The sequence below is a fragment of the Pseudophryne corroboree genome, chromosome 6 (genome assembly GCF_028390025.1).
Source record: "Pseudophryne corroboree isolate aPseCor3 chromosome 6, aPseCor3.hap2, whole genome shotgun sequence".
Taxonomy (NCBI): domain Eukaryota; kingdom Metazoa; phylum Chordata; class Amphibia; order Anura; family Myobatrachidae; genus Pseudophryne; species Pseudophryne corroboree.
This window is the reverse complement of record NC_086449.1, coordinates 474,793,147-474,811,538: the sequence shown is the minus strand read 5'-3', so window position 1 is coordinate 474,811,538 and position 18,392 is coordinate 474,793,147. Positions and strand designations below refer to the sequence as shown.

General features: G+C 42.5%; 1 protein-coding gene across 2 annotated transcripts in view; it reads left to right on the top strand.

Moving 5' to 3' along the window:
* MET (MET proto-oncogene, receptor tyrosine kinase) overlaps positions 1–18,392 on the top strand; it is a 226,627-nt gene that overhangs the window by 156,856 nt on the left and 51,379 nt on the right. For both annotated transcript variants that reach the window (XM_063927234.1, XM_063927235.1), the window contains exons 11-15: positions 7,975–8,193; positions 8,973–9,119; positions 11,075–11,231; positions 11,320–11,460; positions 18,071–18,301. In XM_063927234.1, the coding sequence (XP_063783304.1) occupies positions 7,975–8,193; positions 8,973–9,119; positions 11,075–11,231; positions 11,320–11,460; positions 18,071–18,301 (895 nt within the window). The remainder of the gene's footprint in view (positions 1–7,974; positions 8,194–8,972; positions 9,120–11,074; positions 11,232–11,319; positions 11,461–18,070; positions 18,302–18,392) is intronic.

The following is an 18,392-nucleotide window of genomic DNA, read 5'->3' as shown; positions in this document are numbered from 1 at the left end:
GAATGGCACCCATTAAATATTATTGGACTAGTTGACTTTAAGTGCACATACTTTACATGTAAGCCATTATTTGTGGTTTACATACAACAGTTTTTCTGATTTTATAGCTATTGAGATGTGACAACATTTTTCTTCAGTTTGAATTCCTAGTTTATTAATCAGCTAACTGGTATGCGGCAGATACTTAATACTTGCTAATCATCACTGGTGTCATTTATTAAGCATTGGCATCACAATGATTTGGCTCTCCTTTGTCTAATCCTTTCCACTACTATCCCACAAGTTATATCAAGCACATAATCAGCCGCGAGATAGCAACATTTCTGCTCCTTTAAAAATACTGATGTATTTTGGCAAGAGACTATATGGCTCTTTTCAGGGTCTGGCTATAATATTAGTTAATATTTGACAGTTGATTTTAGCAGGTTTTGTTGGACAATAACTGTAGGGAACACAAGTAAAATTCCTATTGATTAATCATTCAGTGAACTTTAGAAAGGAATTTAGCTATGGCAAAGAAAAGATACTGTAAGGGATCGGAGTAAAATCTGTTCAGGGGCCAAGCTAAGCAAATATCTGTAAAACAGCTTTACCTAACTATTCATCAATTACTTTTTTCCTTTTTGTTATTTAAATTGCCTTTAGCAACAAATATAAATAACATTATTAATGGAAATCATGATCTGTTTGCCTAGCTCTAAATAATTTCACATTTAATGAATATTAGAGCAGGGTCTCATCCAGCGACACAGTAATGCTATCAACAGAATAATAATTGTGAAAAGAATATTACTGGCGTTTAACAGCCAGACATCTGTTTAAATACGTGATTTATGTGAAATTGATATAGGCAGTTGATAAAGCTCCATTTAGTTAATGTCATCATATATCAGAGAAGAGATATAAAAATCCGTAATGGAAACTATTGCTCAGTGTAGTCATCTACTGTTATGGGTAAAGGTGATTGGCAGATAATACAGTTCTGGGGAATGATTATATGTACTGTATACATCTAAAATCTACAGTAATACAGTAGCAATATCCTGTGAAGCAGATGTCACAATAGACATTCATTTATATTTTAAGTTTTGTTTTTTTTGTTTGCTTTATTTTTTCCTGCTTTTGTAAATTTGAATTTGCAATTAGGATTTTTTTTTATAATTGTTTATATAATAAGAAATCAGCCCTTTATTGACACTGTCTTTATCAAAACTATTCAAGAATTTGAGATGAGAGTGAGAGGAAGATAAGGAGCAGAATTAGGAGAGAGAAGAGATTCCAATAACCTGCTATTTTCCAGTTGTGCTGAGACTGTGACACACTGGTTAATGGTTACTGACCAGACCAATAATAGTGTGAGAATAACTTGTATGAAAGAGAAGCACGCCTCTGATGATGTACTCCTTTTATGAACTTCAGGAGAGGAGTGCACAGTTATCGCAATCAGTTCCATGACTCAGTCTTCCTTTAAAACCCTTTACGATGAAAATGTTGCTGTCCTAAAGATATTCTTTACAACAATTTATTGGCGTTTAAAATGTGTAAACCACAATTTCACGTTCACGTTATAGAGTCATATTGGCTGCACAAGTGTGACAACAAACTAACCATATAAACTCCAATACAGTCTTCTTAACTAAGAAACAAAATGTATGTATTGCTGCTATTAGAGTGCCTCCATACACTACACAATTTATGGAAGAGATCTATATTAATTGTCTTCAGTTGACATAACTGAACGTCAGTTGAGTGGATTGGTTTGAAGAATAATCTGACTGTTCCAGAATTTGCGATCATTGCTCGGTACCATACACAAAATGATAATTGTTAAGACTAGTCGACGATAATCATGCAGTATATGGCCATGTGCAGTTAAGACAAACTGCTATACTGCATGATATAGATTCATTTTTATCACATACAATTGTTGCAAGTGATGCAAGATCTTTGTTTTTCAGAAATCTGGTCCTCACAGAAGGTTACATTATCCACAAAAATCCTTAATATATATATATATATAAAAAAAAATATTTGTGTATTCCATCCCAAATTCAAGCTCATGTATTCCTATTTTATATTACTTCCATATGTATAACTTTATATAGCATTACAAAAAGCCCAGACCAGACACTGTGTGCACATAAAATGTGCATGCTGCACAGACATTCATCAATCAATCAATCAATCAATCAATCAATCAATCAATCAATCACAACATGGTTCACATAACTCAAAAGGTGATACAAGCTACATGCATTTATATTGAATATAGGTTGAAATATACAATTTATAACATTAGAAAATAAACAGGAAGGTCGGTACAAAAAAAAAAACAGTGCATGTGGGGATGTGGATGTGTCTAAAAGAATTGGCAAAATAAAAATATAAAGCTTTACTTTTCTACAACTAAAAGATGAGGATCTCACTGAGTAGTGATTAATTGTTACTGCTCCGTGTGGGGCCAAATGATTAGAGATGCTTTAATTGTATGATTCTGAACACAGCAAGAGGTTTGCTCAGAATAAACTACTGCTCAGTCTAAGTGTAGGGCACTAATCACCATGAAGTGCATTCTGACACTAATAAAGTGCTCATATGTAGTTATAAAAGCTTCTCTCGTCTGGTGGCAAGTTTCTGCGTAAGCTTTTGAAAAGGTTAACAATGTCCATTATTGTGATTTGTGGACACAATGGGTTATTGCTGGCTGTAACTATGTACAATGCATGTGTTGGGAAGCATGAGTGCATGTGCTTATTATAGGTTACCCTGGAAATTCCATGTCAGTATCTGGCAGTAGTGGATTATTTTAGATTTAATTAAACTTGAAAATTGTGTTTTGCCCAAGTCCTACTTGCCTACCTTTGAAACAGCATTTCAGGGAGATTGTGAAAGTACCACCTACAGTATAAGCACGGACATGTACTGCTACATCTCAGAGACGTGTCATAGATCCAAATGTAAATGAGCCACAATGCACTTTGGAAGATCTACAGTACTTGTACATGATAGGCACTGATACTTTTCAGGGCTTGCTCGTGTATTGTGCTTTACAACTGAGTGGTTCCATATAAGTGACCATGAGAAACCTTATTTAAAAATTCATGTAGCCATAGGGATCATTGTGCCTTATAACCAATGCAAGGAAATGGCACTGAAGAAACTATTTGAATGTACTGAATATCTCTTTGGTTTCTTAAATTTTCCCAAGAATATAACCGCTACATAATGGGGGTAAGATGCAATCAGGGAGAGTGCTAGACTCTTCAGGGAGTCAGGGAGATTGCTACTATCTCCGGGAATACCCTTGACAATAAGGGAGAGTTGGCAAGAATGCTGCAACTCAAGCATGTATAATGTGCATGCTAGCCTCCAAGCGAAGCAAGTATAATGTGCATGCTAGCCTCCAAGCGAAGGAGGTATAATGTGCATGCTAGCCACCAAGCGAAGGAGGTATAATGTGCATGCTAGAAACCAAACCAAGCATGTATAATGTGCATGCTAGCCACCAAGCGAAGCAAGTATAATGTGCATGCTAGCCACCAAGCGAAGGAGGTATAATGTGCATGCTAGCCACCAAGCGAAGGAGGTATAATGTGCATGCTAGAAACCAAACCAAGCATGTATAATGTGCATGCTAGCCACCAAGCGAAGCAAGTATAATGTGCATGCTAGCCACCAAGCGAAGGAGGTATAATGTGCATGCTAGCCACCAAGCGAAGGAGGTATAATGTGCATGCTAGAAACCAAACCAAGCATGTATAATGTGCATGCTAGCCACCAAGCGAAGGAGGTATAATGTGCATGCTAGCCACCAAGCGAAGGAGGTATAATGTGCATGCTAGAAACCAAACCAAGCATGTATAATGTGCATGCTAGCCACCACGCGAAGGAGGTATAATGTGCATGCTAGCCACCAAGCGAAGGAGGTATAATGTGCATGCTAGCCACCAAACCAAGCATGTAAAATGTACAATGTGTTTTGGGGTAGTCCCATGCATCTCTCGGAAGAGTGGCCAGATCTCCCGCATGAAGTGGGCATTGCAGAATGGGGAGATAAAACTAGGCATTTCAAGTCCGCAAGGAAAGGAAGGGGATAAAATGACTAAAATCGCATCATTTTAGCCCAGCCCCCTCCACACAGCCTTGCAAATCCTGGTGTTTTCCCGGAACAGGGCCTAATTATGCGTGTGCCCGGTTCAGCCCCCAAAAGTGGTCTCTAGCATCTCCTCTATGGACTTTTCCTATAGAGGAGTCTAAGTCAGCAAATATGGGTTTAACCACAATTAATACTAGACAAGTGATAGACTTGCTTATGAGCCTAGAAAAGTAAGGGGTATGTTACAAGCATTTTTGGCTTGATTTTATACTTTTAGCACTATGTATTCCAGCTATGTGCACATTTATTGCTGTATTTACTAATGTGTTATTCTCACACATAGGGCCTGATTTGGAAGTTATGCAAAAAAAAAGCACTTCATTTTGTATCTGGAACAAACCATGTTGCCATGCAAGGGGAGCAAATACATTTATATTTTGTCTGTGCAGGGTAAATACTGACTGCTGTTGCATGTAGACCACAATTGTTAGCTTTATTTTTACACTGCAATGTAGACTTCAGATTGAAGACACCCCACCCAAATCTAAATCTCCCTGCACATGTTACATCTGGTCCACCTGCAGTGCAACATGGTTTTGCCCAGGTGCACAGTTACTTGCTTTACTTACAAATCAGAATCAGGCCCAAAATCCATCTGTAAGCAGTCTGATATTTCTATAGTATGATAAAAGAATCTGTACAATTTTGCTTTACAAATTCCCATCAGATGTGAATAAAATACTATTGTATGCTATGGTCCCTGGAATATCCACTGGGCATATAGTGATTAATATGATGCATTTGTACATAACTGTTTCTTTTCCAATGATGAATTGTATTTCTAACTTTATCTATCTTATATACCATTAGCTACCAAACGTATTTCTTCACAAATAAACATTACTATCCATTTTTCATCTGACATGTGCAACAGCACTTCTCAGTCTTTTTTTAGTTAGTTGACGTCATAAGCCGTGTCTCAGTTCAGGATATAATAAATAGATAAAATGACTGAATTTTGCATCTTTACAGCAGTTTCCTGTAGGGGCTCTAAAATTAATATGACACACACCTCACATTGTCTACCGTACAGCTCATCCACTGTACAATTTGTTTCACACCATCAGGTTTTAAGACCTTTGATTTCTCAGCAAAACTGAAATTAGACTATGATTGTTTTTTATTAATTTTGTTGAATAATAAGAAAATGTGTGTTGCCCAAGTCAAGTGTATGTATTTTTATATAATATATATATGCATGTAGCCAGCGCTCCTATACATCTCTCTAGCAATTGCGTCCTGTGCCCTCCTTCTCGACACGAGTAGGAATAAATCAACGTTTTAGAACTTTACTGTTCTTTTGTCAGGAAAACATATGTGTGTGTGTGTGTCTATATACACTGTGTAGACGAAAGTGATTGGACCCCCCCTCGCACGCGCAAGGAAAATGGTTTGCTCCATTGCCAGACACGTATTCGTGAAGCTATAAAACAGGTACAGGGGCACTGATAACATCATTTGCTAACAAAATGGCTTGCTGGAAGGAGCTAACTGAGTATGAAAGGGGATCATCGTAGGCTGTGCAATGTGATGTTTCCAGGGCGACGCTGGGCTAGTATACATAAAATTCTGTAACCCGGATGGACTAGCCAGCTCAGAGTCCAGATTTTAACCCCACTGAGAACCTCTTGGATGAATTAGAGCGATCAGTGCATTTTAGGCCAACTCGACCTTCTTCGGTGTCACAGTTGGCCACTGTACTTAAGGTGGAATGGCAAAAAATACCTCCTGATGTTGTCCAGGCACTTGTGGACAGTTTGCCAAGAAGGTTGTCTGCAGTAATCACTGCACATGGTGGACCTACGAAGTACGGACGTCACTAAAACCTCTGTCTATTTGCTGTCAGTGTCCAATCACCTTTGTCTACACAGTGTGTGTGTGTGTGTGTGTGTGTGTGTGTGTATATATATATATATATATATATATACAGTGGTGCAAGTGGGCGGGTACGGGTGGGTACGGCATACCCGTAAGAATTTAGCCGTGGGTACGCCGTACCCACACCGACGGGCCGCCGCTCCTCTTCCCCCCCCTCCCTCCCTCTGCTGCTCCACGCCGTCCCCGCCGCACCGCTGCTGATGTGAGGGGAGGAGAGCGCAGCCTGCGCCTCTCCTTCCCCTCAGTCTCCGGCGGGTGTCTCAGTTTAATTCAGCGCCGATCCGTGAGCCAATCAGAGCTCGCACCGCGAGCTCTGATTGGCTCACGGATCAGCGCTGAATTAAACTGAGACACCCGCCGGAGACTGAGGGGAAGGAGAGGCGCAGGCTGCGCTCTCCTCCCCTCACACAGACAGACGGCAGCGGTGAGCAGGGGAGGAGGGGGGAGGGAAACGTTTACCTGACACTGGGGGATATCTGGCACTGGGGGGGCATGTTATACCTGGCACTGGGGGGGGCATGTTATACCTGGCACTGGGGGATATCTGACACTGGGGGGGCATGTATACCTGGCACTGGGGGATATCTGGCACTGGGGGCATATCTGGCACAGGGGGGCATATATACCTGGCACTGGGGGATATCTGGCACAGGGGGGCATGTATACCTGGCACTGGGGGATATCTGGCACTGGGGGGGGGGCATGTTATACCTGGCACTGGGGGATATCTGGCACTGGGGGGGCATGTATACCTGGCACTGGGGGATATCTGACACTGGGGGCATATCTGGCACAGGGGGGCATATATACCTGGCACAGGGGGGCATGTATACCTGGCACTGGGGGATATCTGGCACTGGGGGGGCATGTATACCTGGCACTGGGGGATATCTGGCACTGGGGGCATATCTGGCACAGGGGGGCATATATACCTGGCACTGGGGGATATCTGGCACTGGGGGCATATCTGGCACTGTAGGGGCATTTCTGTATCTGGCACGGGGGGCAATGTATATCTGACACAGTGGGGGCATTTGTGTATCTGGCACTGTGGGGCAATGTGTATCTGACACTGTGAGGCAATGTATGGCACTCTGGGGGCATTTCTGTATCTGGCACTGTGAGGCAATGTGTATCTGGCACTCTGGGGACATTTGTGTATCTGGCACTCTGGGGACATTTGTGTATCTGGCACTCTGGGGACATTTGTGTATCTGGCACTGTGGGGCAATGTGCATCTGGCACTGTGGGGCAATGTGCATCTGGCACTGTGGGGTAATGTGTATCTGGCACTGTGGGGCAATGTATATCTGGCACTGTGGGGCAACGTGTATCTGGCACTATTGGGGTCATACGTGTATCTGCCCCTCCCCCCATATGTGTATCACGCCCCCATTTTCATTGGCCACGCCCCATGTGGCATTTGGCCACACCCATTTTTTTGCGCGCGACAGTACCCGTAAGACATTTTTTCTACTTGCACCACTGTGTGTATATATATATATATATCAATACAGATGTCCTCTTAGGTAGAAGGAACAGGCAGCACTCATCCGGACTTGTTTAAATAGAAGCTGTTGCTTTATTGAAATACAACGTTTCAAGGCCTGCCGGCCTTTTCGTCAGATGCAATACGATTATTGCACCTAACGAAAAGGCCGAAGGGCCTTGAAACATTGTGTTTCAATAAAGCAACAGCTTCTATTTAAACAAGTCCGGATGAGTGCTGCCTGTTCCTTCTACCTAAGAGGACATCTGTATTGCTGTTATCACTCCATTGGAAGGCACCCCAGCAGCTTCATTATACATCCCAGAGTTCCCTTTCCTGTGAATATATATATATATATATATATACACAGAAAATGTGCTTTACATATTATTTGTATATGCAGACCTTTAATAACACAAATAACCAATTTCCACTTTTTTTTTACTCCCAGTCCTGTGTCCATAGATCTGCCTCAGAGCTAATCTGCTGCTCAACTCCATCACTGAAAGATTTAAATCTGACTCCACCAATTGTTACTCATGCTTTTTTCATTTTTGATGGTGTGACATCTAGTACCTTTGGTTTCACTTTTGTAAATAACCCTGTATTTAAAACATCAGAAAAACTATTAGTAATTTCAAAGGGAAACAAAAACATCCTGGAAATTAAGGTACGTTTCAAAGTTCACCTTTTACATTTTAACATTGATGTCATTTAAAAACTAATCATGCTTGTTTTTTGCAGAAATGGTCACAGTGCAATGTATTGGCCTAATTGTCTGTATCATGTACGAGTGTTGTATTAGAATTTCCTGTGTAATGTTAGTGGCTCATGAACACCAATGACAAAGGGACTAATTCAGCATGGGTTGTAGATGTGCGAAAAATCACACATCTACAACCCATTACACTGACATGGGGCGGAACGCCCATCACAGGGCAAGTCCACCCCGCATGCTGCAAACATGCAAGCACATCACACAACGCCAATGCTCTTGCATGTTTAGGGTTGCCCTCCGCCTATGCAGCCTAGCTGCTAAGGCAGACAGCAATCCGCCATCTTTTGGATCACAGCGGCAGCGTGTGATGTCACGCAGCCACCACGGTCCACCCTGCAAATGGTCTAGAACGACACCCCCCCCCCCCCCCCCCAACGTCGCTGTGGGCATCGTCTCCATTTTATCTCTCTCAGACTTATGGTACTTTGCATGTGCTCCAAAAATATATATGCATTTTATGTCAGTATATAGCTTAATTTAATGACTATTGCAACTTGAGACAAGCAGTGGTTCAGCCCACTTTTTAGTGGCAAGTGTTCTGTAACTTTTCCACTTTTTTATCTTATTTTGCTTAATTTTTATGCTCATAAATGGAACATGACATTTAAAAAACAAATTGTGTGCATTTAATTTTTGCTTTCCATAACTGGTTTTAATCATGTTAATTTCAGGGAGAAAATATTGATTCAGAAGCTGTTAAAGGCGATTTACTAAAAGTTGGTAACAAGAGCTGTGAAATTATTCAATCCAAATCAGATTTTGTCTCCTGTGCTATTTCAAATGACCTGATCAAATCCAACAGCGAGTTAAAAATAGAAGTAAGATCTGAGCGCATTACACATCAGTGCACGGCCTGTGGCAGCACAAACTGTTGGACTATGTCTAAAACTTATCATCTCTGCATATGTTTGTTTCTGCATTATCAATGAAGGTCAGATCGTATATTTCAAATAATTATTTAGCAGTACTCTGTTTGTTGAGAAGTAACATTGTTTTACAGTTGATTACATTTTCAAAGTGACTTCTAAGAGAAATCATAATTAATGAAGCAGCACACCTGCTATGAATTACCAACATCTATGATTTGCAACCAGTGTAAGGCTCAATCGCAATTAATTGAAGGAGCTGTACAAGACAGGTGCAGGCCTGACTGTGAAGGCCTCCCACTAGGCATGCAAACAGATTGAAGATGTGACAAATCCATGCAACATATTGTGATGGTTTTATGAGTGAAATGACAATATATATGTTTGTTGCCTCTCTACAATATATGGGATACCAAATAAATAATTTAAACCAGGGTGAGATACACATGGTGCAAGGGAGAAATTGATGCCTTTTCCCAGTCTTACCCCATTCCCACCACTCAGAAGATTGAACTGACAGTTGTCACTCCTGCTCTATTCCTAGAAAGGGCCAGCACTACCATTAGGAGAACCTAGGCCATTGTCTTAGGTGCTAATGGTTAGGGTCTCCTAAAACACTGAATTTTTTTAATGCCCTGTGGTGCACCCACAAGGATCACTGGTCATGGTCGTGGAGGAGAAGCATCCAGCATCTTCTGATATGCTGCTCCTCCAGGTATTTTGGTACTAGGTTATGTCACAGCCAAATGCCACACTACTTGGAGTAGAGAAGCCACCCCACCTCCTACCTAAGGTAAACGGGATGTACCAATGAGGGTGTAGCACTTCTGATGAAGGCATGGTGACAGGACATCCCCAGGGCTTACACATGCCCTGTTTGTAGATTTGAATTCCTATGGGACTTTCCAACCACAACTAGAAGTGGGTGTCATCGGAAAGTCACACTTCTACCAGATGTGCAGTTCCGCAGTAAAATTTATTCATGCAAAACATACTACTTTAATATATACATCCCAACCATCCCAATTTCATCAGGACAGTGACAATGTCAGGGGAGTTTCCCCCTTCTCACGATTTATTGGGGGGGGTTGGGAGAAAATGTACTACTGCATACAGCTCAGACACATGCCTCCATTTCGGATGGCTTTAAAAAAACAAAAAACATTTTACTCGAAAAGTGTCTGAGGGGAACATGGCCATGCCACAAGATACTGGCAATGGCATATGAATTACTGTGGTTGACAAAACAATGAAATACTGACATTAAGGGTCCCTGAATAATGGCATTATGACACGTGTATACCTACAACAAGTCCCAGAAGAGTGGCCTGCTGACATTTGGGGACCCAGAACAATGGAATACCCTCCAAAAGGACCCCTTCCACCGGGTACAAAATGCTCTGCTCTTCAACTCCCCTCTTAATTATTGTAGTCACCTGTGTTAAAAACACCATTCTAGTCAATTAACTAGGTGACTGTAATCATACATGAAGTGGGAGGTACAGGATCAAAGCATGTTTTACTTTGTGGTGGAGGGCAAGTTGTAAGGTCTGCTGAATGGTAGGCTGAGATTTGGGACTCCGAGCAGTGCCATATTGACACTTGGGATGCCAGAATGATGAGATACAGACCTTAGGGGTGCCAGAACAATGGCACACTGGCATTTAGGTCCCAGTTAAAAAATTTAGACACCACTAGCATATAGCTGTAATATAAATATAATATTCTGTTAACTGAGCCTCAAAAATCTCTTTTTTGGACCTTCTAATAATAATAATATATTATGTCTGCCAAACCAGTATTTCCAGACAATGTGTAGTTATTGAAATGCGAGAATATACACTTATAGTATTCATTGTAGAAAATGTAAAATTGCATTATTTATCTCTTTAACTTTTTACATTAAGTTCCTGCAAGATGTCTCGCCACTTATCATTGGCAAAGTGATGGTTCAGCAAAATCAGAATTATACTGGAATATTCACTGGAGTTTTGTCTTGTGTGATATTGCTTTCCGTCATACTGGGAATAGTTATATATTTGAAAAAAAGGAAACAACTGAAAGGTAAAATTGTTTTTCTTAAATACATGTGGCACTTGTTTGTGCTTTACAGTGGTATGGTATCAGTACATTGATGATATTTCCTTTACAGATAAAAGTGGTGAGCGGGTGCTGTTTGATGGCAGGGTGCACACTCCTCACTTGGATAGGCTTGTAAGTGCAAGGAGTGTTAGTCCTACTACGGAAATGCTGTCAAGTGAATCTGTAGACTACCGGGCCACATTTCCAGAAGGTAGGAGGTCTGCTTATATGATTTTCTAACCATATTTCACTTTTTTTTAAACGTTCCACAAATGGGAGAAAAGGTCTTCTTGCCATTTATACTCTGTTAAGGTAAAACTAAATCACATCCATAGGCTTTAGCATATTGGTGTTCTGAGTGAACAAATAAACATTAAAAATGGAAGATATTCTGGTAGTTATACTACTGTAGCTTTGCTTATCTACACAAAGTGACAGCTCCCTATGCTGGGAGATCAGGGGGTGCAGGGACAGCTGCAGTACAGTAAGGACTTGCACAAGTAAGTTTAGTATAATTACTAGATGAGAAGACTATTCTAAGTAAGTCACATCTCTGAACTCTCCGGTCTCCAGGCAGATATCTTATGGGTGCTTGAGCCCTGGTACAAAGATATGTACAACACAAAATAGCTAAGTAATAATGTGATATTGCTACCTACATTTTCCGTGTACGCCTGGGCTGTAAATTGTGATCAACCCCAAATAAGTTTGATAGAGTTTCTAAAGTAAATAATTCTATATGCCTTGAACCTGAGACTGCAACTGGTCATGAATCAGAGCGCTTGCATAGTAGACAGAAAGTTACACTACAATAAAACGCTTTCACTGATGCCAGTGACTCTGCTTTTGAAGTTGGTGACTCTGCCATGAATGAATCATTGTTTGCTTCATGATTCATGTTTACACAATATTCCGTGCACTGGCTACCTCACTTCCTCTCTTCTGACATTCCCTCCATTATTCTAGGTGATTTCAACATCCCTATCGATAACCCCACAAAATCACCTGCCTCTAAACTCCTTAACCTCACCTCTTCACTTGGTCTCTCCCAGTGGACCACCTCACCCTCCCATGTGAACGGGAGCTCACTGGATCTGGTTTTCACTCACCGCTGTGATATTTCTGATTTCTCCAATTCCCCTTTTCCCCTCTCTGACCACCATTTGCTCTCTTTCAACTTATCTATCTCTGCTTCCCCATCTCTCCCTCCTAAGGCTACCATCACGAAGCGTAACATTGAGGCTATTGACACCTCATCCCTGTCCTCCCTGTTTGACTCCCTTCTCTCTCCTCTTCTCTCTCTCACATGCCTTGAACAAGCCACATCCCTATACAATGCATCTCTTACTTCTGCCCTTGACTCTGTTGCTCCGCCAACCACTATTCACCCTCGCAGATCAACACCTCAACCCTGGCACACCAAATGCACCAGATACCTACAAAAATGCTCACGTACTGCCGAGCGACAGTGGAGGAAATCACGCTCTAAAGCAGACTTCCTCCATTTCAAATTCATGCTCTCATCCTTCAGTACTGCCCTTTCCCTTGCTAAACAATCATACTTCAAAATCCTCATTTCTACACAGTCTTCCAACCCCCGGCGCCTCTTTGCCACTGTTAACTCCCTCCTCTGCCCACCACCACCTCCTCTCCCTTCCTCATTGTCTGCTCTTGACTTTGCCACTTATTTCACATCCAAGATTGACTCCATACGTCAGGATATCACTTCCCACCAGACCAGCAACCAGCCACCACCCATCCCTTGCCACCCCTCCCCTTCCCTCTTACCAACTCTGACATCTTTCTCCCATGTATCTGGCGAGGAAGTCATGGCCCTCATCCGTTCCTCCCCCCCCACAACCTCCCCGCTCGACCCTATCCCCTCCCACCTCCTCCGTTACCTCTCCCCTTCTGCCTGTTCCCATCTTGCCCACCTTCTCAATCTCTCCCTTTCATCAGGCACTGTCCCCTCTGCCTTCAAGCATGCTCTTGTCTCCCCTATTCTTAAAAAACCTACCCTTGATCCTAACACTCTCTCCAACTATCGACCCATCTCTCTCCTCCCCTTTGCCTCCAAACTTCTTGAGCGTATTGTCTATAATCGCCTCACTGCCTTTCTTTCCTCTCACTCACTGCTTGACCCATTCCAGTCTGGTTTCCGTTCTCTCCACTCCACTGAAACTGCCCTCACAAAAGTCTGCAATGACCTCCATGCAGCCAAATCTAAGGGCCACTACTCTCTGCTTATTCTTCTTGACCTCTCTGCTGCTTTTGACACTGTGGACCATCCTCTCCTTCTGCAAATCCTTCACTCTCTTGGTCTGCGTGATACTGCCCTCTCCTGGCTGTCCTCCTACCTCTCTGATCGTTCCTTCTCTGTCTCCTCTCATGATGCTACATCCCCCCCACTTCCACTAACTGTTGGTGTCCCCCAAGGCTCTGTTCTTGGTCCTCTCCTTTTCTCTCTCTATACGTCCTCTTTAGGTGAACTCATTAGTTCTTTTAACTTCCAATATCACCTCTATGCTGATGACACTCAAATCTACCTCTCCTCCCCTGATCTCTCCACGGCTCTCCTCACTCGTACCTCAAACTGTCTTTCTGCTATCTCTTCCTGGATGTCTCAGCGCTTTCTTAAACTCAACATGTCTAAGACTGAGCTGATCATCTTCCCACCCTCCCGCACAGCCTCACCTCCCACAATCTCATTATCCATTGATGGCACAACTATCTCCCCTAGCCCCCAAGTACGCTGTCTTGGCGTAATCCTTGACTCCTCCCTCTCCTTCAAACCACACATTCAGCACCTCTCACAAACCTGTCATTTTCATCTCAAAAACATTTCTAGAATCAGACCTTTTCTCACACAGGATGCCACTAAGATCATTATTCACTCACTGATTATTTCCAGACTGGACTACTGTAATCTCCTCTTAACTGGCCTCCCTGACAATCACCTCTCTCCACTCCAATCTATCCTCAATGCTGCTGCCCGGCTCATCTTCCTCACCAAACGCACTACGTCTACCTCCCCCCTCCTACAGGCCCTCCACTGGCTTCCCTTCCCTTTCAGAATCCAATTCAAACTTCTCACACTCACTTACAAAGCACTCACCCACTCCTCTCCCATCTACATCTCTGACCTTATCTCCCTTTACTCTCCCACCCGTCCTCTTCGCTCTGCTAATGCACGCCGTCTCTCCTGTCTTCTGATTACTTCCTCCCACTCCTATCTCCAAGATTTTTCACGTGCTGCTCCATTTCTCTGGAATTCTTTACCTCTCCCCCTCAGACTCTCCACCTCTCTACAAAACTTCAAACGGGCTCTTAAGACCCATTTCTTTACCAAACGTAGCCAAATCTCAACATAACCCTCTGTTCCACGCTCTCTATGTACCCCATCTGTGTCATCCCTGTCTGTCTACCCCTCCCCTTAGAATGTAAGCTCTCACGAGTAGGGCCCTCTTCCCTCATGTGCTTATACTTTTCTTACTTTAATAATCCTCAACCGCCCAGATCCCACAGTTTTTTGACCACCTGGAACTTATCTCTATGTTTACTGGTGTAGTTATGCTTAGCTGCCCTGTACTTGTCCTATATTGTATTCAACTGTAAGTCACTGTTTTCCTATTTTTTATGTGCATTTGTACTCTGTAATCGGGCGCTGCGGAACCCTTGTGGCGCCATATAAATAAAGGATAATAATAATAATAATTATCCTAGCTACTTTATCAACAACTCTCTCTTTATCCATTTCACATTTTTGAATGACAGGTAGTCTTACTGAACCACCTTTGACATTTATTGATAATAATATGGGATGCACACAACTGTTCTCACCAAATTTCACTTTGCTTAGAACCAGGTACGCCGATGGAAATGTTAATAAATAGTCTAATTTCCTTATTATGATTTTACCATCAGAGACAACAAATGTCAGGGGGTGACAGAGGAGCTGTTGTATTTATGTTAGGTGGAAAAGTCGTCACATGAGTAAAACCTTTGTATGGTATAAAGAGAAATTCAAGCCACAAAACATAATTACACACTAATACTGTTTTCAGATTGCAAATGCCAGGTCGCACCCGGGAATTGGAAACAGGTCCTTCCCGGGTGTGACCCGGCATTGGATCCTGAGAACTTGCTGCCCAACTCGGCATATTGCCGTGTCGGGTTGCCATCGGGGGCGGGGACGGTGATGTAATCAGGGGCGGCGGCGCTAGGAGATTAGATTATCTCTGCGACGCCTCTCAGTATGCTATAAACGGGTTCCGGGTCGCATCAACCCAGGAAACCCATTAACACTGCACCTGTCCCAGGAATTCAGGACTGACCCTTTCACACCGCACAGCGACCCGTGTCGACCCGGCAATATACCGGGTCGATAACGGGTTATTTGTGCAGTATGAAAGTGGTATAAGAGAATGGCACAATAAGCAAGAAGATTCATGTAGCATATACGGGTGGTCTTCTGGTTGCCGAATGTCAGGATCCCGGCGCACAGTATACCGGCGCCGGAATCCCGACACCCGGCATACCGACACATATTCTCCCTCGTGGGGGTCCACGACCCCCCTGGAGGGAGAATAAATAGCGTGGCGCCTGTAGCGCGCCACTGTGCCCGCAGCGTGGCGAGTGCAGCGAGCCCACAAGGGGCTCATTTGCACTCGTCACGCTGTCGGTATGCTGGCAGTCGGGCTCCCGGCGCCGGTATGCTGGTCGCCGGGAGCCTGGCCGCCGGCATACCATACTACACCCGCATATACAGAATACAACCTTCAGCAGGACTGCCACATAAAATGGATATACACAACTGTCAATTTAAAACGTTATTGGGCCATATATGTATGTTTTACTGTAATAAAAATTTCAAGATATTTCTATAATAAAACAATTATTTCAGGCTAGTTATTAATACAAGAAAAATATTTAGAAAAAAAAATGTGTGTGTGTGTATATATACATATATATATATAAATATATATATAAAAATAAGCAAAATCTACAATTTCAGTTTATTCTGTAAAATATACTTTAATCCTCTGAGTGAAAGAGAAGCCGGATGAGGATTGCTGTGTCCCACATGCAGCGCAATATAAAGGCTGTTTAAGATTAGCTCATTAGACTGTGTTGCAGTGTTCCGTCTACTGATCAGATAACAAGTACTGTGTGTATGAAATAAGTATTTTCCTTTTCTATCTGCTTCTCTGCATGCCCGATAAGAGGAAGACTTTCACCTTACCTCCTATTTCTAGAACAGCAGGATATGAATCACCTCCTGGCATTTCCTTGGTTTCGTATTTACCAAACCTTGACTTTAAGTTGAACACACATAATTGCAGATACAGTGTGCAGTTATACCTATATGTATTGTAGCCATTAACTTCTTATAAAGTTAACCCTTACATAATGTAAGTAAGAGTTTGAAACACTTGCATATCACAATTTATACTTCGCACAGAGTGTGTGACTGTTAAAGAAAGTATATTTCAATCAGTAGCTGTCATTTAAGACTGTGGGTGTCTTAAATGGTGGGATGAATCGTTTCTTTCACACAATGATCTTGAAGGGAATTTATAACTATCATACAATTGCTAGCCTTCTTACCTTTCTAAACTTGCTTCTGATCCTTCTCCCTTATACCATAGTAAAACCCTAGCTCAGCTTTTCTTTGATTTAAATGTAAAATTCTCAAACGTACAGTAAAATTAAGTTTAGGATAAAGGAAGAATGTGTGTGAGGAAGCAGAGCTACTTACTAGCAATATAATGTTTTATAATGTTGGGTGCTGGGTAGTGAATGAGTTCTGCAGTGTTCAGGGATAGTCAAGTGCTACAAAGAGGCAAGTGTGAGCATGCAGGCAGAAAAGGTGCTGCCAGTGGGTCATTACGTAATGTAGTGCTGCCAAGCATTTAGATGGAGTGAACCATATATATGTTGTAATTTGGTGCTGTCAAGCCAAATATGAGCAAACTGATGTCAAACAGTGGGGGCTGAGCACTGCAGTATCAGGAGGAAATAACATGGATCACATTCTTACTGATATGCTAAGGTGGAGCCACCATAGCAACAGGGTGTACAGAAGATATGGAACCTCCATCTGGAAGGGGGGGGGGGGGTGCTTCCACTCAGTCCAAATTCCTTGTGTATGTATGTTTTTTCTCTTCCTTTGAGACGTGCATGGGTGCCATAGGCATACAGATTCAGGCTATTTAAGGAGCTGTGCACTATGCTCAGTCAGCTCTAGGTTAAATATCAGACTGACGAAGAACCTACTGTTGCTGTTTTATTTATATGTATGTGATTGGGGATGCAGTCAAATGTCAGAAGACCAACAGCGGGATCCCAATGGTCAAAATCCTCACAGATCGCAGAGGTAAGTATTGGGGTTGGGTTTAGGATTAGGCACTAGGGGGAGGGTTAGGCTGCAGTGGTGGGAAGGTAAGGGTTAGGCTGCAGTGGTGGGAAGGTAAGGGTTAGGCTGCAGAGGGGGTGGGGTTAGGGTTAGGCTGCAAGAGGCAGAGGCTACGGTTTAGGGTTAGGATTAGGAGTACAGTGAAATACTTACCTGAAAGCCATCGGGAGTCTGAGTGTCAGGATCCCAACTGGCAGGATGTCATACCCATACTGTGCATTGGAGTAATCACAATATGACAGAGAGTGCAAATGTCACAAAATGCTCTATTTAGTGTGGGGAGTCTATGAAAGAAACCAAATGTCCATCCGTTTTTACCTTTTGACCATGTAAACTAGACGTATAAGGTCTGCATGAAAGGCTTTTAGAAACTGTGACTCCCTATTTTTCTGCTAACATTTTATAGATCAGTTTCCAAATTCATCACATGGTGGATCCTGCCGACCAGCTCAGTACCCTGTTAGAGACCTCTCTCCTATTCTGTCAAGTGGAGATTCAGATATTTCCAGCCCACTGTTACAGACCTATGTACATATCGATCTCAGTGCCTTAAGTGCAGACCTGGTGAAAGAGGTAGAACACATGGTTATTGGGGTGGATTGCCTGCAAGTGCATTTTAACAGAGTCATAGGAAGAGGTAAGCATGCTTTTTGTATCTACGTGTTATCGTATTATCAATACCACCTTACCTATACATCCATGTTACAATCCTCTTATAATCAAATCTG